Genomic DNA, 25,762 nt, shown 5'->3' with positions numbered 1-25,762 from the left:
TAATATAAATTCTGGGTATATTTAAAGAGATGAAAATCAACAAGCAGAAAAGACGCACCACACTGTGTTGGGTACAGTACATCAGCATTTATTCCATGCAGTTGTTTGCTCTGATTTTATTTCTCCCAGATGCCCATTGCACTGTACACTGGATAATACAGGAAACGGACAGGATTGGTTGATCGTAATGCCATTCAACAGGAAAGGGAGTTGGAAATGAGAGCAACAAAGAAACAGATGTTTGATACATGGGATGAGGCAAAATGATGTCTACAGTTAGAGACAATTTCACAGAAATTCAGATGTAAGTAACTGGAATTTTGATTAAAAAGGAAAGGAAGGGATCTCTGCAGAAGTACAGAAGTTGGCATCACACATGCCTTCAGGCTTAACGTCTCATTTACCCTGCTGTGACATTGCACTGACTCGAAGTGATTCCTCAGCACCTATTTTGAAATAAAAAAGCTTTAGGAACGCCTGATGTTTCGAATTACTGACGTAAAGTCTGCTAAATCAATACTTCATGATGTAAATGATGAATAGACCCCTGCAGGGTCACAAAGACAAAAACTATGGCCGTGATATGACAATGCTTTTTGTTCTCCCATACAAACACTGTCCTCTTCCCATACCAATTCATTGTGCTTCCTTTAAATAATACTTTTCAAAATAAATCATAGGTCATGACATTTCTAAAGCTGCCTAAAATTAAAGAACACCTTACCAGTCATTCATAATACATTAATTCAATAATCATGTAGGCCAGCTACAAATAAAAATAAAACAAGAATCAAAATTAAATTAAACCTTTACAACAATCATACTTCACAGGATATATGCCAGAAAGACAATGTTATAAACAGCTTGATCGGATTACCCAGTCATTACAATACACTAGGTTATTTCACAAAAACGTAAACAGAGTGAAGATGGTTGAAGGAGCCTTGAGGAAAGGCAGCGGTTGCTTTCGGAGCTAGGTGTAAGCCTTTCCGAAGCTTTCAAGCAAAAAAAAAAAGGTAATAGATCCATCAGTACAGTTTTAGATTCACCTTGTGCTACTCGGTCCTCATGACTCACACAGTGATCAATACTGATACAATACAGATGGAAGCATTTCCTGCTCGGGCTGGTCATCAGTGACACAAGGCTCTGTCGGAGCTGTGAGATACGTTATAGAGAGAGAGGACAAAAACAGATTACATTACATTTACAGATGTTTATATACAACAGGAGGAGCTAACACTGAGATGAGGTTGTTGAAAACCAAGAGCAGCTTTTTTTGCTCTGTGGCCTCGTCTCTGGCTTTTATTTCCTAACTCTGAATCTCAGCCGTCTGCGTACACTTGAGCTGACATCTTGACATCATTATTGTTAAAATTCAACCCTGGCTGGCTATTTTTCATTAAGGTGGATAACAAACACTCTAATAGGGAGTTTAAAAAATATGTTAAAAAGCTCTCACAGATGCAGTATCCCTTTTCAAAGACAACAAGATAAAAATAGTAATATTGCTGGGTTTCTAGGATATGGATGGTGATGGGAAACTTCAGATAAATTACCTTGGTTAGAAAAATAAAGAATGGAGCCAGGACAAAACACAAGGTGAAGAAAGTAATTGTGACTGCCGCCATCTAGTGGCTGTTGATATATTGCTCCTGCTTTCAGCAACACAAAACCTGAGCATCAAACAACCGGAAAAGCAAGTTCCTAAAAATGGGCCAATTTAAAAACATAGCATCTATGCTACGCTGATTCACCCTGCTCTCCTCTAGCCACCAGTCACTGTGTTGTGTCTAGCCTGCTAGACGCCCCGGATCCTGAGCAAGCAACTTTCTCACCTGAGCGACAACCTACATTATTGCTGTTTAACTCACTACAGCACAGAAAGCAATTATTGTTTTTGGACATTGCTTATCAGACAGTAGAAATTACCCTGTTGGAAAATGGTAAATGGGAGCTGCACCTATTGATTTCAAGAAATGGGATACTGCGCCTGGATAGCAACTAAAACGCTCTACATGTCTACATAACCTTAACATCTGTTACAACAATTAAGGGTTGAACATCAAGGTTATCTGTAGGACCCTTTTTAATATTCCTATATGGTCCATATTATGTGTCGCACAAAAAAAAGATTCCTACATACAATAATTGGTCCAGTCCAGTTTCTCACAGTCCTCGAACAATCCTGAGATGAGACTTGAATGTCTAATGGAGAGGAAAGGGCTTTGTTTTCATACACACACTGATAACTTCCTAAACAACTCATGACATCTGATTGATGATGACGACTTTGGCATGTCTCGGAGAAGGATGAGCTGGGTCACAGAGGAAGAGTTATTTTTTTATTTTTTTTATCCTCCCCTGAGCAGTCAGCTGAGTCTTCATTGCTCTGCTAGCGTGTCCACTTCATGCAGTCTTCTGACAGCGTTTTTGCATTTTTCGAGCTGCACAGGCATGCTTGGACAGTTTAGCGGGGATCCCCCGATGACTGACGAGACACATGTGGCTTTTTCAAGGGAGGAAAGGGAGTCCGGTTGTTCATGCTGGTGGTTTTATAAGCTCCCTGTTCCTCACTCACCATTGTGGGGACGGGATGGAAGTTGGGGAAGGCATGGTACAGCGGCTCATGATAAAGCAGGGTGGTCTTACTTTGGTAAAGGGGTCCATGTTGGTTGGGTATTTTAGTCTAATTGCAGTGATGTAACTCCACACTGCTAGATGTCATCATCATCATCATCATCATCATCATCATCATCATCATCACACACGAAGCCCATGCTCAGTTTCAAAAACAATTCTCTGCTCAGATCAGAGAATTTACAGATGTCCTGAATATTCCTTCAAAATAAATTATGACTGTTGCACAATCTACTGTACAATATCATTCAAAAGGGAATCCCTGCCATGGGTTGCCTGGATGCTGTGCTAGAGATGGGGGGTGGGGGTTATGAAGGGAAGAGTTCTGGGAGAGATTGCATGGGGCTTTGATATAAGGAGCTTTGTTTACAATGTCGTCTTCTTATTGCTGTATTTTCTGCAGGGCAGAGTGGGACACGGTGGCCTCCAGGCAAAAACAGAACGGAGCCCAGGGGCGCGTTTCACCACGAGGAAGGAGCCCCGATTTTGTTGTTTCTGATGGTGGCATCGGAGCACTCGGCTTCGGACGTATCACAGTCTGAGTCCCCAAACTGTAGTGGATTCTGGGAGGAAAACGAGAGAAAAGACAGATTTGGTGTTAGGCAACTGCTTTAAAATATATATTTTTTATATTTTAGTCGTTGCGAGCATAGCTAAAATTAACAGATCATCCACAGCACTGACCTCGTAGCTGTGTTCGTCAGAGCACAGTTTCCCCAGTGAGATCTGGGTCTTCACCCTGCGGACGGCGCACTCCTTGTCAGAGAGGCCGTCTGACTGGGTGGAGATGTCGATGGGGATGTCCGGTGTGTGTGACAGCAGCTCATCCAGGTGCTCCTCCTGACTGGTGCTCAGCCTCTCCAGGGGCCCGCTGTGAGAGTGATCGCTGGTGTTTCCCTCCTCCCCGTCAGACACCGACAGGTTCTCTGAGCTGAAGGTGGAGTAGGACTGGAAGCTGCTCATACAGCGATGAGGTCTGTGAGGGAGCAGAGGAAGAACAAAAAGATGTTGATGCTCTTTTACTCCAGTTGTTACCTTTAAAACGGGTTCATCCCCGGCTCCAACAAACAAGTCCTACAAACCATAATCATTATTTTGGTTATGACTTTTCTTTTGTTACAGCACATGATGTAACAGTGTTACAACACAGTGAAGGTCAATGTAGCAAACTTAGCAACCAACTGTATTTTTACCTCTGTCTCCTTGGAAACTCCACTTCACTATCAACCTCCCCCTCCTCCTCTTCAGACGACTCATCGCCCTGGAAGAGAAGCAATAACAGCTGTTAATCCATCATCTTTCACACACACGCACGCACACACGCACACGCACACACACACACACACACACACACACACACACACACACACACACACACACACACACACACACACACACACACACACACACACACACACACACACACACAGGCTAAGGCATAAGGCATAAGGCTACCAGCTTTGCTCACCTTCCTGAGAGGTCTGAGAGAGCGGGGCAGTGCAGTGAGCAGGGTGTGAGAGCGTTGGGAAGCCGCTTGTTCCTGTGGTTCAGCCTTCTTTGTGGCCTCTCCGTCTGAGGCTGGACCTTTGCCAGGAGCACCTAAAGAAGATGCAGTGCCTTCCTGGGTGTTGAGCAGGGAGTATTGGGGCAATTCTGGGTGGCTTGAAGCAGGAGGGGTCTCCTGACAGTGTAGGCAGCCGGGGAAGGGGTGAGCCTGGCAGCAGGGACACAAAGAACCAGCACCAGCGCCAGCGCCAGCACCTGCAACAAGACTGCCGCTGGTGGATGAAGTCCGCTGTCGCGTGTCTGCATCCACAGCAGTGGATATGAGGTCAGGGCTGGAGCCAGAAACGCGGCGCTGCAGGTGGTCTGTCTGAGGGCTACGGAGGGCAGCTGCGGGGCCGAAGTAACGCAGGTTGTTGGCACAGTTGACAACGGCCTCCTCGCGGCCCTTCAAGGGGAGGAGGGGCCCCACGGTTGGTGGTGGGTGGTGGTGGTGGTGATGGAGGAACGGCTGCTCCTGGAGAGACTGGGCGTCTTCTAACACCCCAGCAAGAGGCTTCAACAACCCGGGGAACTCGCTGTGGCTTCCTTTACTGTTGGCCCGGCGGTGACGAGGCTTGCTTCGGTAGCGGGCTTTGCCAGGAGGCGTGGAGATCTTCGGGCTGGCAGAGAGAGGCGAGGGGGAGGGGAAAGGGTCGAGGCCGGGGATACCATCAGAGCGAAGCAAGTCTGGCCTGAAAGAAATGCATTCGGCAACATTAACGTAATGAATCTGAATTCATTTATTTTCATCAACACTTTATGTCCGATGTCTTCTAATGACACTTCTGGCTTCACCAGAACATAATATATATAGTATAAAATATATTCAGAGAATATCCAAGTTTTGTTTCGTAAATTTACAAATGTAATCTTAAAATTTTAATTGTTTTTCTCAAATATTACACGTCTCCCCAGACCCTAATACCCTTGTAGAATTGTCACTTTTTAATGGATACATTTTCTAACTAATCATCTAGAGCAGGGGTGGGGAACCTTTTTCCTATCAAGGGCCATTTTCTTTTTTTACAACATCTTTCGAGGGCCATACTAATTATTGAACTCATAACCTCTGCAAAGTTGAAAAGTCCATTCATTTCACCTTTTTTTATGCTGTGCAAAAAAGCAACTTTTTTCTCCATGTATCTTTCTGTTTTATCAGAAATCCTTTATTAGTCCCACAACGGGGAAATGTATCTTGTCACAGCAAAAGAACATATGAAGTAAAAAGGCAGTACACAATAATTAAATAGAATAAAAAATAATATAAGTACCAAGAGGTTGATAGAAAATAAAGTGAGTATTGTAAATGGCAGTGATAATTGCACAGCAGTGGTGGAACAGTCTGTTCTTGGTGTGGTGGTCTACCTCTCTATCTGTCCATGTTTGTATGTTCCGCTCTGCAGAGAGCTGCTTGTTGGGCCAAACTCCGCCGAAGAGCGTTAACTTTATCCAAACGCACTCGTCCTTTCAGCTCGTGCAGTTCGACATGTTTCGTGCAGTAATGACGCTCGAGATTATTTTTAATCACCGCAAGTACATCCGCACAAACTAGACACACTGGCCTTTTACTTCCACAAATAAATAATCGTTTGTCCAATTTCTCCTGGAAAGTGTGACATTCCGCTCGTGTAGTGTTTAAGGACCCTGACCTTGGCCGGGAAAAACAGTTAGTCGCCAGTTTAAAATATTGCCGTCTAGTTGTTTTTGCTAGTGGATTTATTTTGCGTGCGTTTTACGAATCACCTCGAGGGCCGGATCAAATGGTCTCACGGGCTGTATATGGCCCAGAGGCCGGAGGTTTCCCACCCCTGATCTAGTGGCTGTACAGTATAGCAGCTGCAACAGGAAGTTACAGTTGTTTTTCTTTTACAATTAGCTGCTCAATTTGCTACGGTTCAGACCTTTTAGTGGGGGGCATCCCAGGTTTGTGGGACATGCTGCTCTTCTTCTTGATGAGCTTCTCAACAGCGTTGGACCTGACGATGGGTCTGACCAGGTGGCGCTTATAGGTCCCGGGATATTTCTTCTCCACTGCCTGCTCTCTCCTACAGGGATGGCAAAATTAGTTTGGAGTTATTTTACAGTGCACAGCAATCACATTCAGTTTGACTTTTATTACTATAAACTCTAGAACACAAAACTCATGTAAGGTGTACACATCTATATAAATGTACATGAAACCAATACAGATTCTCCTACTTCTGTGACAACATACACAGGAATTATTCAGAAGAGGAAGAAAATCCAGATGGAGGAAAAAATAGGTCAAGGAATTGGCAACAAATCAAGGGAGCAAAAACAAGTAAATGCCTAAAAGAATTCAGGCGGAAATGTGAAAAACGCCCTGTTGCTGCAAAACAATGACTTTTTATCCATTCTTCTCACGAGATGAATATACATTTAATTCTCTTGCCAGGCCATTGTAATAATTTCAAATAACTCATTACTGGAATTGCCTTAGAGGAAAGAGGAAATAGTAATACACAGATTTAAGGCCCGATAATGAGGAAAGGAAAGACAGCGGTAAAGCTAGCGGATGACTACTGTGGTATAGGATTTATTGACATACTTCATTAGTTCCTTCTCTCGGACCTCCAGCTGCAGCATGATGGCACTGAGCTCCATATAGAGGTTGTTGGCTCTCTCCAGCTTCCTCTCATAGTGCTCCCGGATGTCCAGTGCGTGCCTGACAGAGTTTGGGAAATGCAGACAAATATTCACGTCCACCAACTTCAATTTCCAAACTATATCCTTAACAAGAAGAGATAAATCCATGCAAAAGTAATTACATATAATACAGAAGTACTTTTGAAATCAGGAGGAGCTACAACATGTTTACTGTTGCTTTCTTTTTCTGTAAATGTGGACATGTCTCCTTCTGGCTCTCCTTTCTTACACACCTGAGTTCATCCCTCCTGCGTCGGATCAGCTCCTCATCCAGCCTGTGGATACAGGTGCCTTCACTTTTGATCTTCTCAAAATGTTTCTTTACTTCCTCCCTCCATTCTACCTGTAAGATGGAACGACACAGTCAAATAGCTGACAACAAAAGCCATCGGGTGGTTTTACCTCAGAGCTGTACCTGAGAGTATAATATTCCCTAGACCAAAGCAAATACTGTCTGTGTACAAAGTGAAGGTTATTGTGTTCTGCAGTTATATTGCCGACCTGAGACTGGAAGTAGGTCTCCTGAGGAGCTCCTAGGACATCAGCGGCGGCAATGTCGAGGTGTAGGAGGATCTGACGAAACGAAGGCCGATTCCTCGGCTTTCCTTGCCTGGAATCAACAAATAACAGGGAGAGGAGATGTGATTATATGAGAACCGTGAGAATGCACTTATTCTAACAGACGTGCTGGACAAAGATGCTATTAAACATAATATACAGTATGATTCACACGCACCATGTTTGTTTCATGAGGATCTTGAAGCCATCCGGGCAGGTGGAGGGGACAGGAAGGTGAAGACTGTTGCTGCCAACACCCCAAATAATGGCAGAGGAGTCCACGTCTTTGTAGGGAATCTCTCCGGTCAGAAGTTCCCACAACACAACTCCAAATGACCTTCAGCAGAAAAGCAAAGAGAGTCAGATCTCACTACAGCAACATCAACAGATGACAAACATATATATACTGTAACTCTAATGCCTTTCTTATTTCTTAATATAATGTATTGTTTTAAAATGTGTATCATTTTAGTACTCACCAGATGTCTACTTTTTCAGACACAGGCTCATTTCTTATCACTTCTGGGGCCATCCAGGCCACTGTACCCGCAAATGACATCTTTGTACTTTTGTCACTGAGCTCTTTGGACGTTCCAAAGTCGGAGATTTTCACAGTGTCGTTGTAGGTGACCAGAACACTAAAGAAAAACACAAAACACAAAACACATAGACTTGTTAGCAACGTCAGACCGTTTGATTAAGAGGACCAAAAAAGACAAGTTTACAGTAGTCTTATACTAATATAGATCACCTGTAAAGTCATTCTAAAAACATATTGAAGCCAAGCCGTGTCAGACCGACATTAATCCAAGTCAGATTAACCTGGGTCAAACCATTCAGACTGAGGAAAACCTTTTACTGTGACATGTCTACTGGTTTTAAAGGGGTATGACTTTCTGTTTGTAACATTTCAATCCTCAAGCCAAAAAGATGGTTCCAGAAGCACATTTCTGGATTATATCACCCCATTAGCCAAATGAGACTGACCTTTCCAGCACATTCAGCCTGCTATCATTCTGCTGACTAAAACAGTGTTTGGCACTGCAGCAGCAAGATGATATTGATTTGAGAGAAACAGGACTACAGTGTACAGGAGGAGGAGGAGGAGCAGGATGAGACAGGACACTGTGTCTTGACTCTTATGTCAAGGCAAATAGCTTTTATTAATTCTGAGAATGGCATTTGAGTTAACGTCAAGACGACTCACAGCTGAAAGGATGAATTGTTGTTGCTGCTCTGGGCAAAGAAATGGTGAACATGCTGATCAGCTTTAGGAATATGCCCGCTCTCTTCTTCTTCTTCTTCTTCTTCTTCTAAATACTACATAATCATATAAACTTCTCATTTATCATGCTTCCCAACAAACATGATACTCTCATCTTACAACACCAGCAACAGTGGAAACTTACTTGGGAGACTTGAGATCTCTGTGGATGATCTTGTGCAGGTGTAGGTAGTTCATGCCGCTGGCGATGCCTGTAGCCCAGTCCACCAGCATCCTGGGGGTCACTTTCCTCCCTGCCCTCAGCACCTCATACAGCTGGCCCTGGGCACAGTACTCCATGATGATGCAGTAACAAGGCGCCTGGGTACACACACCCCTAAGTTGGACAAAACACAAGAAACACATTTATAGACTTACGGATCCCGATAATGATAAACCCCAATATGTTTCAACCGTGCACATTTGGACACCATCAGAAAATAACAAGACGACATCGTGCGACATCCGGTAACATGCCAGCTCAAGTGGTCGTAGACTTACTTGAAGCTGATGATATTTGGATGCTTGAGTTTTCTCAAGGGTTTGATGTCTGTCTCCTTCTGCTCATGCACCTTCTTGATGGCCACCTCCTCAGAGCGGAACTTGCCCAAGAAGACAGCTCCCTGTGCACCGCTGCCCAGCCACTGCAACTCGGAGATTTCCTCAAATGGGACCTCCCACATGTCTGGAAACAAGTACATTCCATTTTGTCAAAATAAAATATTGAGTGATATAAGATTGTTTGGTATTTAATGTTGTTTTTCGTCTTGTTTTCATCTGTGCTCTTTGTGCGGTCACATTTGCACTTCAAAGGAATAGTTTGACATTTTAAAAAATAGGCCTAGTCGCTTTTTGCTGAGAGTTTGATCAGCAGATTGATACCACTCTCTTCTCTGAACGGTAAATTTGAAGCTACTAGCAGCCAGTTAGCTTAGCTTAGCACAAAGACTGGAAAAAGGGGCTTTGCCTAAAAGTAATAAAAATCCAAGTAGCAGTACAGCTTAAGGTCACTAATTAAGAACATATATCTTGTTTTTTAAATTTGTAAAATGTGCCATTACACTGAGGGTTATGTGCTGAAAGAAGTATTGGCTGAGTAAAGTTGCTTCCATGTGAAATGTCAAACTAGTCCTCTAAAATATGAACCCAAAATAAATGTCATGTACTTTAAATTTCCTTCAACCATCCTCATCGAAACAGCTCAGAGTTACAGCACAAGAAAAAGACGCCCAACATGGTTTCCACCTTGTACACAACAGCTATAACTGTCAAACAGTGAGTCATGTGCTGTCCCATCCTCGCTATGTGGTTTTGAAAGCAGCGCAGAAGAGAAGCTGATGAAATCTCCAGCCCATTACATTCGGACATTAGCTGACCAACCACGGGACCCAGCCCAGTTCTGTCTGACCTCGACTCGTATCCTGCAGCAAGGCGGGTCTACCTTAACCATGACCTCAATTTAAGCTGACAGCTGTACCGCTTCACCCACAACAGAAATATGGTGGAGTGGTTAGTCAATTACAGTTTCAGACTACATCATGAGAACCGGGAGGGAATCTAAATTGATGACATGCAGAAAGATACAAAACAGAACTAACCTTGCTGTTGTAGCTTGTATTCTGTAGAGTAAGTCTTCCCTATGATGTTCCAGACAGGCCGAAGACAGCCGAACAAGCCCCTCTAAGAACCCGCCCGAGCCAGGCCCCGCTCTGTGGAAGTGCAGCTTGATGTCATCAGGGTGATGATGAGGGTGGCTCTGCCTCCCCTCTCCACCGTGGTCCATGGGACAGTCCCCTTCTCCCATCTGCTCCTCCATGCCACTTCCACAACCATGCTCACAGGAGGCCGGCGATCCGGCTTCCTCGTGGCTCTGCTCCTGCAGCTGGAGCACGCTGTTGTCAAAGTGCCCGCCCTCGCTCCGTGTTGAGTCCACACTTAGGGCTGTGTTTGGGGGAGTTATACCCCCCAGCACTGAGTCCTCGTCCTGGCCGGGCGTCTGCAGCGTCTGCAGGGGGACGGGCAGGTGCGTCGGCGGGGCCAGGTCTGTGATAATCTGAGGAGGTAGGTTGGGTGGAGGGGACTGAGGAGGCTGAGGTTGGGAATTGGGCACATTTGATTTCTTCACGTTGTCCCCAACCACGGTGAGTTTGAGCTCCTCCTTCAGTTTACCCACCAGCAGACTGGGGCAGGACGTCCACGAGAGCACCTCGGGGGAGCTACCCATGGTTTCGTGCATGTGTATGGGCTACACAGTGACAATGAGCGGGACGCGTCCTAACACACTGGTTTGTCTGAATGATGAAAATCACCTACAGAGTGGAGCGACACAGAACAAGAAAGAGAGAGGTTATCTACATTATTTAGTCCATGGGAAATGAAATGCAGATTACAATGAAAAAGCTGATACAACATAAACACTAACTGTTGCCATGGGGCCTTTTTACTTCCACCAAGAGAAATTAAATTCTCTCATTTCCTCTCATAGATCTGGGATTGAGAGAGTTTACAGTAATGATGATTATTTTTACTACAGAGTGCAAACACTGCAGGGTGGAGGAGATCAGAAATATAAGAAAGGCTTTAAATCAATGCACAAGAGACAGAATTGTTGAATGAAAGACATTGCAGAGTAGATACAAATAATGTAATTCTGGGAAATGTCTGGGAAATTTGTTGGATTTAACCAACAAAATAACACACAAACACACAGACACAGACACACAACCGGGGCTTTAATATTTTCTCTGTGTAGCACTAACAGTATAGCAGGGATTAAAAGTCTTTCTGTGTATTAGGACAGCTGAGAGCAAAACATCTGGCACGCACATCCCATTCTCACTGCTTAATAACCAGCAGAGCCACCAAAGGCCCGTAGCCAGCTGCAGAACAGTTCACTTCAGTCACTGCATCACCGGAAGTCAAATCCATACCATGCTAACCTGCTTATTAGTGTAAGTATTGATAGATATTGTGATACAGATAGAAAAGCTAATTGAGAAACTGTGGTCAGATGTGAGTGTGTGATGTGTATCGGATGTGCAATACTGTCTGCCACGGTGTCACAACTGGGACTTTCTAAAGTTAGAAATGTTCAAATCCTACACATGGTTGCTTTCATTTGTTGCAACTGTAACATTGCAACTGTGTTTTCAGACAAACAGATGGCCATTTAACCACAAAGCGACACAAAGCAGGGAATCAATTGCTTTGTAAATGACACTTGATTTTTCCCCCCCTCTTTAAACCGAGGAGGACATGCCCTTAGAAATCCAATCAAGTTTGAGGGGGCGGTAGGAAACAGAGAGAGAGGGAGATAGCGAGAGGCTGTACAGTGTGTACAGTCAGGAACAGGAGATCAAAGTCCAGGAGGGAGGAGACAGAGAGGCAGAGCAGTGAGCTGGCTCTGTGTTACGTGGAGGTTTCCTGAAAGGGACAGGTCGGTCAGGAGGTCCAACATAAACGCACTTTGTTTATGTTGCCCTCTGCAGGGCACACTGGCATGAAGGCACAGTTCTTCCTCTTGGCATAGGTCAAAGTACAATAAAGCTTTGATCCCTGTGATGCAGAAAACTTTGCATTGTGCCTTTATTATTTAGCATTTGACAATAAAAACATAAAAGATGGGGAAAGAGTAAGACGATTAAAAATCCTTGACATGACTCAAAGTGGAGATGCTCACAATTATATGATATGCGTCCTAGTCCATTGCTCCAAGCAGATACTGCTTACACGTTTGTGCAAATGCATGTACTGTATCTGTGTGTATCTATCGGAGGTAACCCGAGCGCTGTGAGAGTGTAGTGGCTGCCAGAAGCTCATCTATAATGCAGGCCTGTCTCTAAGCAGGTTGCTGAGAGTGCAGGGGAAGGAGAGAATGCTCTCTCAGGTATCCAATAAATCCGTCCACTCCACAGCCCGAGACAATCGAGCTGTGCGAGTAGAGGCCCGCGCTGTAATTCCACCCCACAGACAATTCTCGGCACTGGGCTTCTGACGTGTGCCGCAGTGGGTGGAAGTGGTCGGCTGGACAGAAACATGCACGTTAAGACACAAGACTGCACGCACAGTGACCCCTATAACCCAGCAAAAACGGCACTAAACTATCTTGTGTAAATAATGACTACAGAGCACAGTCTGACATACAACCATTACCAACATTTGTACTCTCTGAATCAGGACTGAGTCTATGCATCTATATCTGATGCCAACAATAGGAAACGGACCTCTCACTCTCTCCCATCTATCTCTAATGGAAGATCTCTATGTGCATAGAATCCCATGAATAATGTCTGCTTCTCATCAAGAAGGGCCCAGGGTTTCATTTACACAGTCATTTATTCACAGGACTTTTCAAAAGTGACCGTGACTGGGCAAAAGCACAGAAGGTAGGCTAGATATTGCTTCAGAAGAGGACACAATTCAGATGGTCAGCAGAGTGGATAAAAAGAAGAGAGCGAGAGAGAGAGAGAGAGAGAGAGAGAGAGAGAGAGAGAGAGAGAGAGAGAGAGAGAGAGAGAGAGAGAGAGAGAGAGAGAGAGATAAATTATCAGGGGCTGATCCTTTAATCCCTCTACAGGGCTCTAGAGACAAGCTTGTACAAACACAGACCCTATTCAGCCCTCCCCCTTCATATATCCTCTAAACACTTCCTTTCATTTCTTGCCTCTTTAAAGGCGACCTAATGTCAATAGCATCATGGTAAGTACATCCCTAGTATATGAACACCATCAGAGATGTGGAGCAGTATTGGCAGAAAAAGACCTTGCTGATATTGTATACGACACCACACTTTTTGTGAGTGTGTGTTGGTGTGTGTACATGGCAGCTGGCTGTGCAGGGGGATCAGATTCAGAGACCACACATGCTCGCGCACGCACACGCACACACACACACACACACACACACACACACACACACACACACACACACACACCCATGACCGGGACGTATCCGGCAGGATCCAATAATCCTACTACTCCAAGCAATTCTTTGGGGAATGGAGTTTTTGTGGACTCAGCAAACGCCAACATATTTGCTTCTATTGTGGTTTTGACATACTGTATCTTCACAGAAGCAGCTGGAGCGTCCACAATATATTAATGCAGCACCGGACAGACCTTTAACACACACAGAGGTGCACATTGCATTCATGCTCATGCTCACACTCACACAGCAGCAGCAGTGTCCTCTGTGTCTCTGTCACTCTGCTCCTCATTAAGGGAAGCCCTGCTGGGCCCCATAGAGGGAACCTCCCTTAAGGTGACAGCTGTGCCACCAACAAAGAACCAATTTAGCCGCTCTCCCACCTCATCTTTCACAAGTTACCATGTCAACACAGCATCCATCTTGACCTTCTGCTACCAGTCACACTCAATCTCGCCCAACACTCACACAGGGAGAGCAGAATAGCGTTGCTTATAAAGAACAACATAGTGGTCTTCACTATTTTTAAAGTGTGGGTAAACCATCCATGATAATACTTTACGTTTGTCAGAATATATTTTAACAACAAAGTACATGTTATAGCTCTTTACCCCAAGAGAACACGGGTACAAATGTCAGCCTCAAGAGATACAGCAGATTTATAATAAATCTGACTTTCATATCAATGCACAGCTAAGGCATACAGAGACATTAGACTGCAGCACACTGAAGCACACTGAGCCAGAGTCAATTCTTTTTTAACAGATTCTGTCCAGGGAAAGATAAATACCTGCTCCAGACCGTTTTTATCCGTCCTCTCTTAAAACAAACGGAGCAAAGGATGGCTCTTCTCCACTGAGAGCACCTCAAGTAACCAATAAAAGGAACGGTTTAGAGTATGAAAACTAAATAAACTGGACCAATACAAGAGTCTCTTATCATCAGTAGCTCTGGAGTCTCTATGGTCTGAACTACTCATGTGACTGTCTGTTATTCTGGGTCACAGTTGAACAGCTGAACTCTGGTATCTGTACTCCTTTCCCTTGTCAATGCAGACTATGGACCGTTGACGATGTTCGTCATGTCAGTAACAAATGTTACAAAACAGAAAATCTGGAAACATACTATTCATTGTCATTGGAAGCAGACAGAATTATAACCTATTTAGCAATATGAACATCAAATACAGAGACCTCTGAAACATGAATCCTGATTTGATAGTCGGATGTGTGCCGATGTCTAAATCAGCTTTCCCTCGCTACCATGGCCATGAGTCCTGCCAGAGGGGATTGGACAGCCTGCTGTAGGTGGGTGAAAGTAATAATCTGCTGTTGCGGGCACAGCGGTGGAGAAGGAAATAAACAAATTCTGGCACAGCGTTCAGGCATCTGCCGTCACATGGTAGACATTTCCCTATAATCCCTCTTTCTTCATCTTCTGATTCCCTCTGGTGACTCACCTGAGCCGAATTAAATACCTGGTGTAGGCCGTAGGGGAAAACCAGCCAAAGAGCAGTAATCCCTGTCGGTCTACCTAACTGACTGCTCGGGGTTTGACTTGTGTTGCATGGCAAACTGCACGTCTGCTGAGGCCCACAAGGAAAATGCCAGGTGGGATCACACTGGAATATGTCTGGTTTGTTGTGAGGGATATCTCAGAGGGAGGAGGAGCGCGGTCAAATGGGTGAATGAAACTGCCAGAGAGTTGACTGATAGGAGGATGAACGTGGAAAAACAAAACAGCGTCACCTCAGCTTCTTCTTCTAAAGTTCAGAACATCAACGTCTGACTGTGTGTTTGTCAGTGAGTACAACAAACAGAACCCAGCTGACCAACACGCTTTACAAGAATTACACTAAATTTCAGGGTTTCATTAGCACTCCAAACACACACATAACTTGTGCCTCAAAATAGCCTCAGCCGGTACGAGCCAGAATTGGAGAAAATAAATAACTGAAGAAAAGAGTGTGCGCCATCGACACGTCACACACTCTCCCTCCGGCTTCATTCTCCCAGCCTCTCAGTGGGGCTGCAGCCAGCACTGCAAACAGGACACACAACCTCTTAAAATCTGCAAGTATCACGCAAACTCTGCTCTGAAAAAGCTCACAGGGCTTCAATATCGGCCTTTTCAGTCAAGCATACTCTTTGTTACCGGCAATGCTTAACGGAAAAAGCTTTACAGAGCTCTATTTATGAACGCTAACCAGATCCATCCGGAGAGATGATGAATGCAAACAGACAGAAAGGGACGGTGGGGCCAAGGAGACAGTGGAGGGAGAGAATAGCTTAGAGAAAAGTAGAGGAAGAAAAGCAGATTAGCGAGACAGAAAAGGACATGGAAGGTTATGAATGAGGGAGATAGCAAAGGGCAATTTCGTGGCTGGAAACAAAAAAGGAGGAAAATCAATGAGGGACGGACACAAAATGAGAAAGAAAAAATGCTTTTCTGCTGCTGCTTTGGCTGCTTGCGGCATGATACTGTACCGACCACGATCCAATGGGAAAGACTCCCAGAGCGACAACAAAGGACACAAGAGGAGCCGGCTCCATGTAAACTGGGCCTGTCTGCCCTGCACGGCAGTACACACACACACACTCAGCACTGCACACCAGAGCAGCTGCTGCCACAACAATCCCCCTTGTGCTCTTTTAATAGGGACGGCCTGCCTAGCCCGCCAACAACAAGGGCCGAGGAGAGAGACAGACGCACACAAAAAGTGACACAACAGACAATCACCCATATTGCAGGAGACTGGCTGTGACTGACACCATTTTAAGGGCTGCAATATGAAAATACACAAAGCTGCAGAGCAACAAAAAGAAATGGGGCAGGTGAGTTTAACAAGAGGAAGTGGGTTTGTACTACACGTCCTTTCTTCTGCCTAAAGACAGACTTTACCACAGCAGAAAGCCAGGAAATCAATACACATTAGGGCTTCTATTAGCTCCGGGGTTCATACTAAGCCTGCAACATGCACTTCATCTCTGTTTTAATATTAAATCACTTAAAATTAAAACACTTTAGAATTAAAATGACATGAATATGTAGCCATTATTTTAAACACTCAGTGGAGAATGGATGCATGGATGGGAGTTCTCCCCTCCTCCTTCTCCTCTAAAGCCCGGCTGCCGGCTACTCATCCTGTGCAGTTACATAAACATGCTTAGTAGCAGAGGACAGAGGTGGGCATACACAGAGCGTTCCTGCTGCCAAGCCAAGTACAATAAAGAGATGGATGAAGATGCAAAGTGGGGGAGAAAAGTCAAAGATGATGGAACAGGAAAGGGAAGAAGAAGAAGAACATCTAGAAGAAAAGTGAATGTGATTTGTTTATGTGCACATACTGAAATGCCCTGTGGGCAATACACGTATGCCCCAGAAAAGCCTGTCATCTGCCCAGCGTTATAATGCCTCAGAGTATCATCTGGCTGCTCCATCAGGATATTGAGGTTCTGACTTTTTCTTACCTTTACCTACATCTCAACCTGTCCTTCAGAGGGCACAGAGAAGTACTGCATCAAAAAGCAGCAGCATCACCGCTGAGCCTTAAAATAGCCCCTGCACGCATCGACGCACAACCGCTCAACACACTCCTGCAGCACTGCTACTGAACAAACACTGACACAGCAGCTGATTCACACACAAACAGCACACACACTTGAATGTCTTCTTGCACACACACACACACACACACACATCAAATAAGTACAATCAATGAAAACAATATATAAGAGAAATATACAAGCAGGAGAAGTACCTCCACATCACACCGCTTCACGCAGATGTACGGCAAAGACGCAGCATCAGCAGATTACTCACAGCAGACAGAGCTCAGATTCATGGTCCTCTCTCAGCTCTGAGGCATTGGAAGGGAAGGGTAAAAAAAAAAAAAAGCCGGGGTAGAAAGGCTGAACTGACGGTCAAGATGGAGAAAAACGGCAAGAAAAGCAGGGAGAGAGGGAGAGTGACGGACATTCCTCTGACTCCCGCAGCACCTGGGATGTGAGTGGGTGGCTGGCAGCGTCACCGGGTCGCTGAAGACCTGCTCACGTCACACTTTTCATGAATGGAGCTGTCTGACGCAGAGAGGACGCGGCTCAAAGAGCAGGGGGGGGGGGGGGGGGAGCAGGAGGGGTGGAGCTTTCTGTACAGACTCAGAGAGGAGGAGTAAAGAGAGATGAAGAGGAGAAGAGAAGGAGGAGGGGGGGATGTATTTCAAAGCAGCACCAGCTGGGAACAGCAGGTTCGGCTGCAGTGGCGTCTCTGTACTGTAAGTAGGACAGACTGTTTCTGCACAAGAGAAAATCCCTTTGTGCAAAATCAGTAATCAGTTCCTTCCATCCAACATACGAGTGCACATTGGATCCTCTATTCTAGCATGGGTTTTCTATTTGTGACAAAACATTTCACACAGACACACACACACACACACACACACACACACACACACACACACACACACACAGCTAAAAATACACTCTGGATATGTGACTGTAGTCATCAAGTTATTATAATTAACCTACAGTTTCAGACCTACACAGCTGCGCTTTCTCTTAGTAAACTAAGAAGTATTCGACTGATAAACTAGACATTAGAAAATCCCATTTGATCATATGTGATCTCCATGTTAAACATGACTATATGTACTAATATCATATATGAATTTGCCAACTCTCTCATGAGGCGGTGCACAAACCACCGGACAGAAGTCCATACTCAGGAGGAATAGGAAAGTTCAGGCTACAGGGCTGAAAGGCTACGACAGTCAGAGAAGAAATCCAAAGGTCAGCTCCAGAATGTCAGAAGAGCCGTTCTTTTTAATGTCTCCAAAAGGTCATTTTGTGTCAATCAAAAATATGCTGCTGAAGTAAAACCACCTCATTCAGCCATTCAGCTTCTCAGCCCAGTTATGCATTTGTATCTCTCAGGATAACCGAGTGTGAGATGGGCTCAGGTTGGGCTCTGTCTTGCTTCTCACCTGCATACACACGCAGAGAGCTTCATATGACTGAGTGACATTTTGATCTTTGTACAGAGGACTGGTATGATGAAGATGTCCATAATGCATACTTGCAACATTTTCAGTGTTATTTTAAGATATTGACTGAACGGTTGAGTCACCAGATAATCAAAGGGTGTGCAGCTCAGAACGGGGAAGATAGATATATGTGCGTTTGTGAGTCTTGATGGCAGAGATTGAGACGGACTGCGACCAGAGGGGGTATATCAAAAGAGACTAATTGAGAGGGAGGGCCTGCGGGTCAAAGGAAAGGCTTGGGGAACAGATGCTCCACCCCATCCTCCCATTACAGGCCCAAACCTCTGGGGAAGATTAAGATGGAGGGAGTAGTAGGAATGAAATGATGCATGGTGTGTGGGGGGTTGGGAGATTGCAGCAGCATGGACAAACCTCCATTCTCAGGGCCACACCCCAGCAGGGGACACCGCCAGAGGGGGAGGTCTGGTATCCCGGGGCGAGGCTAGGGGAGACTTCCAAACACGGCCTTTAAATGGCGTGAAATGACAGCCAAATGAGTCACGGTACAGATGGCCGAGGAAGCTGGCTCCAATGAGACTGACATTAGGGAATGGTGAGCTGATTGTTGGTTGTGTAAAAACTATGAAGTGCAAAGTTAAACATTTGCAAAATGTCAAGCATTCTTCTGGCCCTGACGAGAACAACAGTGGGTGTAAGACAAAATTGCTATTCTCGCCATGCGCCTGAAAACTCCTGTAAACATACACAAAAACACAGCTGGGGTATTCCCAAAATGTACAGCAGTACAGCAGAGAGAGAGAGAGAGAGAGAGAGAGAGAGAGAGAGAGAGAGAGAGAGAGAGAGAGAGAGAGAGAGAAATTTGATATCCATAGGAGCATGGAACTGAAATGCCTGACCTGGGGTTGGGTTTGCTCAGCGAGAACATCTAGCTCTGCTCTATAGCCCAAATTCCAAAGGTCAGCAGATCACAAGCCTGTGTGCTCACGTGGAAACATGCAAAGCCACATTGTATTACCAAAACAACCCACAAAAACCCAACTAAGTATTCTTCAATATAAATGATACACTTTTAAAGCCATTCAAATGCAGTTGTGATAATAGAGTTTAGATTGTATGAGATATAGTGAAAGGATGCTCTGAGGAAAAAACAACAACTTTTCACCACACAAGTTTCGAAGAAATAAAAAGCACAGCACGTATTAAGATATCATATAAAAGATGAGCTACCACAGAAGTGTTAGTGATCCAGGGCTGTACGAGAGCTGGCTTTAATTTTGAAATTAGATGTCATTGTCTCATTGTATGTCCTCCGTCCTCAAATTTTGCTACACAGATGTCATTTAACTTTAATTAAAAGTTTCAAATAACTTTGGAGAGCGACAAGCAGGGACGCTGAAGGTGTACTCAGTTTCCCCTTTGATTATGGCTTACTCAGGTAGAAACTGCCTCTATCATGTCTGTTGATAAATGACGTTGTAGATCCATCGCAAGGAAAATCATTAAATAAAAGCAAAGATCACTATGCTAAGATTACAAAACAGTTATTTTGAGATCATGAGTAAATGGAAAAGTCATGGCCTCCCAACACATCTCTGCTGTGCCCACCATCTGCCATATAAAAACCTTCTGAAAAATGACTGAAACTATATATCCATTTTCAAAAATCATTCATTAGTTGATTCATTTCAGCGCTAATCTGCACAGTGTCTTACAGTCAATGTCAAATCTCAAAATATTTATAAATTATGAGTTCTAAATTGATCTTATTACATCCACCACTTGTCCACGAAACATAACCTAGACATTTTGAATCCAAACAATTATGTTTTACGTTTTACTTATTCCAAGCCCCTCAATAGACTGTCTGGTCTGAATGATGGCTATAAGCAGATAGTGACGTTTCTTACTTAGTTTTTAAATAAAACTTCCAAACTAAAGAGTCTGACCTCTCTATTAGCTTTTCTCCAGCGGTGGCCACAGCCTCCAGTTCCGTCTCCATCACCGGCACACAGACATGCTGCTCAGTCAGTCAGCGCTCCACGTGCCCTGGCCTCGCCTCTAAGTGCAACAGAGCTGTAAGACACACTGGCTCAGCTCTGTTATACACACTCATTACTATTTCACCAGCAGCGGAACAACAGCACTGACAGCTCCTGTGTCCTCCGCATTAATAAGAAAATAAGCACCGGCTTACAGTGGTTTACCTTTACAATCTGCCATCGCATACAGCGGCCAGGTATAGACACATGCTGGCCCACACACACACACACACACACACACACACACACACACACACACACACAGCAATGATTACACATGGATAGGACGTCCATGGAGGTCTGCTCAGTCGTACAGTAATGTTGCTCAGGTATGTAGCGATCGTACTATATCGCATGAAACTGGTGGAGGAAGTAATCAAATCTAGCAACATCCTCTCCAGTGCAAGGGATTAAAAAGGTCACTTAGATAAACAAGTAAAAACAACAGTATCAAAGATGAAAAGACTCACAGTGAAGGAAAGTATAGTTCACTTTGGTTTGATAGTGTGCTGTTAGCACTGTTTTAACACTTTCACCAAATGCTTTGTGGTACCATAACCGTTATTTGGTCTTTGTAAAGCATTTTGTAACTGTGTTTTGAAAGGTGCTATGTAAATTAATTAATGATGTATTATTATTATTATATACCTAAACTAATGAGAATAGATTGGTCATGAGTATGTTGACTTAATGCACAAGGATAAACCTGTTTGACTAAAATGGATGATAACAGAGCGGCCTGGCTCATTGGTTGGTTTTACAAAAGCAGGCATGGATGAGTGAGTCCGGCACACAACAACCACTGATTCTGAGAGACAGATAATGCTTGTGAGATTACAGTGCTGAGCCCACCAACAACCCCACAGCCTGACCAATCCGCGCTGAGAGGAAATTACATAACAGTGACTGTTCAACGCTCCCGCAGGATTCTGCCCGCCCGCCCGCACCACAACAATCTATCTATCCTGGTTCCCTCTTCATCCAGAGTCCAGAGTAGACTGCAGGAGCCAACAGATGAGGAGCAGCAGACAGAAAGCCTGGCTGTGCTGTCCTCCCCCCCCAACAGGATGCACCTGCTAATCCCAAGTGTGATTTATGGGATTGCGTGCAGAGCTATAATGCAGAACACAGCAGTTAGTCTTAGATAACATAAAATGTGATGAAGGCTGTCCAGTCTTCTTGCTTGTAATTATTTAAATAAAGAGAATTACAAAAGTGGGAGTAAATGAACACATGCTGGGGTGTTCACATACACTTCACCTCCTCCTTCCACATCCCTGGACAGAGGATGTTAGAAAGAGTTTGTGGCTGCAGTGGTGGTCTGCCTGAGATAACAACTGTGTAGCTGCCGGGGGTGTAGGGTGCTGCTGCTGCTGCTGCTGCGAGTGCAGAGGTTAGAGGAATATGTGAGACTGCAGGGCACTGCACATAAAGTATGCAGTGTATACGGCTGCCTTATTATCTTAGACAAAGGAAAATCTAAAAAATGTTTCCAGAAGTGTATTAATAATCACTGTTTGTCTCAATTTTTTAAAAGAAAAAAATATATAGATACAAAAATTAAAATGAGTTAAGCTCGTTTAGCTGCAACTAATAATTATTAGTATTTGTATTGATGAACCAAGCAATCATTTGTTTCAGTTAATTGATCGATCGTTTCGGAACGAACCATCTTAAGTTCTCCGAGCCAACATGACATCTTGAAATTACTAGTTTTGTTACTTAACTGATTAATTGAGAATCAATATTGTTGCCAGTAATTATTTTGACAATCAGCTAGTTGCAGCAGCTCTGCTGTGTGAAATTATTTCAATCTCTGAATTATTGATTTGGTATCGAGTTAAAAAAAGTCAGTATCAGTCGGGCTACATATACATAGTTTGCCTCTTATTAAGGCTTGTTGCTGCTCCAACATTTGTTTTGATCACGTGCTGCATGCAATAGACAAGCATAACTTATGGTCATATAAGAACGCATTAAACCATGATCTATGAGTAACAGTGCCATCCCTTTTATCCACATATTATTCTACAGATGCACACATCATAGGTCAGAGAAACCACACACACACACACACACACACACACACACACACACACACACACACACACACACACACACACACACACACACACACACACACACACACACACACACACACACACACACACACACACACAGCCTTTATGACTTGTGCATGTGCTCTGGTTCTAGCTCCTCCACTCGTGTGTGTTAATATGCTCCCCATGAGGCGCTGCAGGCTGTGGTAATTATAGAAGCTCGGCTAGCAGACGCATCACAAGAGAGAAATACATTTAAAGCCATGTGCAGTTGTGTGAATACAGTATACGCATACATGCACACACACCACTACATACTACTAAAACATTGTAGATGATTGTATAGAAAATAATCATCCAACTAAGCCATAACCAGCAGACACAGACCACTTCTTTCATTCATCCAGCAAGTAAAGCCTGCATAATATTAGCAGCAAAGCCCACTTAGGGTTCAACAATGTTGAGATAATCAAACCCCCTCACAGTCAAAACTGTAATACCCCTGCCCAAATAGAAAGACATGTCGGGCACTCCTCAAACAGGCTGACCAGCAGAGCGTCTGCGAGTGTTTTCATTAAACCCTTTTGGCAAAAGACCACACCATCTTCAGGAGAGCCAACAGAACAGAGGGGCCCGGAAGATGGAGGATGCTTACTTTTTTAATCAAGCTAAGTTGCCATTATTGGCATTTAGTGTTCTGATATAGATGTGAGGCATGCCAGGCAGGCTCTCGTTGTGACAAGCTGGCCCTGCGTGTGGTGCACAGTAAGCTAAGGATGGGATGGAGGAAGGAGCTCAGACAGTGGTGTCATTACAGAAATGTCAGTCAGAAGGAGGGAGAGGGCCTGAGGGAGGAGAGGGGAGGAAGAGAGTATACAGAGACAAAGAGGGAGAGGGAGAGAGAAGGAAGGGGGAAAGACATTCATGTTCACATCCTTTAGTCCAACGTTTTATTGTTTCCCCTTCTATGTCCGTGCTGCACGCGATGTGAGCATTCAGCACATAAAGCTTTATGATGTCTATTCAAAACAGCCTTTAGGCAACCAACACACCTGAAACACGAGGTATTTGATTATTTTAATAAACCTGTGAGATGATTCAATTTAATGATGCACTCTTTATGTTTTTGAGCCAAACTGTTTTATAAGATGCATTTGTTGAAGTTTGTTTTGCTGAGTTGGGTCTAGGACTGTAATAATTGTTGTATAATTCATTTCTTTCTTTATTATTTGGATTTGTGATGAACTTTGAGAAGATTTGCCATCACAATTTCCATTACCTCAATGCGGATGATGTCTTTAAATGTTTTGTTTTGTCCAAACAAAAATCCACAACCTGAAGTAAAGCAGAGAAAAAGAAGCAAATTCTCCCATTTGAGAAGCTGGAACGGGACAATTTTGAAAGTTTTTGCTTGATATTTTCATATTAATATTAATATTTCATATTTTCACAATTAGTCAATTAGCAAAATTGTTAGAACAAACATATCACAGCGAGTTAAAGTGCATGTTACATCTTATAATGTAGCTCCTCACTAATATTGTGGCACATCGTCTACTGGTTACTTGAAAATTGCCTTCATTGAACAACACTGAGCCCAATGTATCAAGCCGCATTATAGACAATGTCAATCCCAATTTTCTAAAAACAAATTAAAAAAGACAAAAGACACACATTGCATTTTGTTTTACTTTACAAATGCATCGATGAATTGAGTTTACACAGATCAACGCAGGTGTTTTCAGTTATGCTGTTCTCATTAGTCCTGCTTTAATGGTGGCATCAAAGCTGACATCAGAGTGATGGAGATGTCAATCAAGCCACACCGTCCTCTAATCAACACCTGTGGGGGTGAACCAAAGGGTGTAGGGGAGTAACTAATTTAGACAAGATAAATCATTCAACAAATAACATTTCAAATCGGACAACAGTGCTTTGTTTCGCATCACAACTGTAATGATCCTCATCAGGGGCAGCGCACCACAGATGACACATACAAACGTTACAATGTTTAATGTTTGTTTAGCTTATAAAACACAGCAATGAGCTTATTCATTAAGCCTGATGGGACATGACACTGACTGGAATCACCGCAATATAAATGTGACCAAAAACAAAGAAGCCGAGTCTCCGGGGCCGGGATTAGAGAGATCAGACCAGCTGCAAGGCTACACTACTGCTGTCGCTACACATGTCAATTACATAAATACAGCTTCCTGTCTCGACGCCAGCATCAGGACAACCCCTCCCCCATAACCACCTCCTTCTCCTGCCGCTACGCACAAGGTGGCACTCAAAAGCTCAGATGTGCAGGTACTCTTGATGCTTGGACAAACATCACGTTGCCATGCAACAGCATCACAAAGGTGACCCACGTATTTAAGAAAAGGGGATTTGAGTGTTAAACCACCAAAGATTGTGGTATTTTATGTTTCATATTGTCAACATATCCCATGTGAAGTCAAGTTCAATGCACTTTCCCATCCTGTCTGTGACACTCAGGCCCAAGACCGATCGTTTCTGCTGAAGATGTAAACAGGAATGGGATCATACAGGATATAATCACGGATCATGATAAAAACACTCACAATAAGATGATTGTGGTGAATATTCTCACACGAGTGACTTCAAAAACCTGTGTAGCTCGCCATCATGGTAGAAGTGAAAAATAAAGCCTGATTTAAAAAATATCAAATCTCACAAATCTTGCTATTATTTTTGCTTTATTTATCATTTACTCATGCAGGGGGAGCTTAAGATTTATGATGACCTTATTTAAGATTTTTTTTAACCAAAACAAAGTAAGGTTATGTGATTCAAGTATGTTTCAGTGCCATTTAAGAGTTTTAAGCATATTCTGATTAAGTCTTTTATTGGGATAATATCGTGAATAGCAATTATTTTGGACAAGATAGTCATGACATGAAATGTTCATATCGTCCCATGCCTAGACGTTAATCTTTGGGTCAAACATGTATTCATATTTTAAGCTAACATGGACAAGAATCCAACAGAGATACATAGTTTTATTTTAAGAGGCACAGTCATTTTCTAAAAGAGCAGA

General features: G+C 43.8%; 1 protein-coding gene across 1 annotated transcript; it reads right to left on the bottom strand.

Annotated features, from left to right (window-relative positions):
* Positions 1 to 73: 73 nt before the first annotated feature.
* On the bottom strand, positions 74 to 17,487 carry map3k13 (mitogen-activated protein kinase kinase kinase 13). Its single transcript, XM_029459498.1, is given in 15 exon segments — positions 74 to 3,203; positions 3,325 to 3,616; positions 3,834 to 3,901; positions 4,109 to 4,877; positions 6,087 to 6,230; positions 6,755 to 6,871; positions 7,086 to 7,195; positions 7,354 to 7,462; positions 7,589 to 7,747; positions 7,890 to 8,048; positions 8,820 to 9,011; positions 9,176 to 9,359; positions 10,273 to 10,351; positions 10,353 to 10,983; positions 17,358 to 17,487. Coding segments are annotated over 14 exon segments (3,042 nt in total). The 5' UTR covers positions 10,911 to 10,983; positions 17,358 to 17,487; the 3' UTR covers positions 74 to 3,101.
* Positions 17,488 to 25,762: the final 8,275 nt, after the last annotated feature.

The sequence above is a fragment of the Cottoperca gobio genome, chromosome 21 (genome assembly GCF_900634415.1).
Source record: "Cottoperca gobio chromosome 21, fCotGob3.1, whole genome shotgun sequence".
Lineage (NCBI taxonomy): Eukaryota > Metazoa > Chordata > Actinopteri > Perciformes > Bovichtidae > Cottoperca > Cottoperca gobio.
Note: the sequence above shows the minus strand (reverse complement) of the source record. Positions and strands in the feature narration are given on the sequence as shown.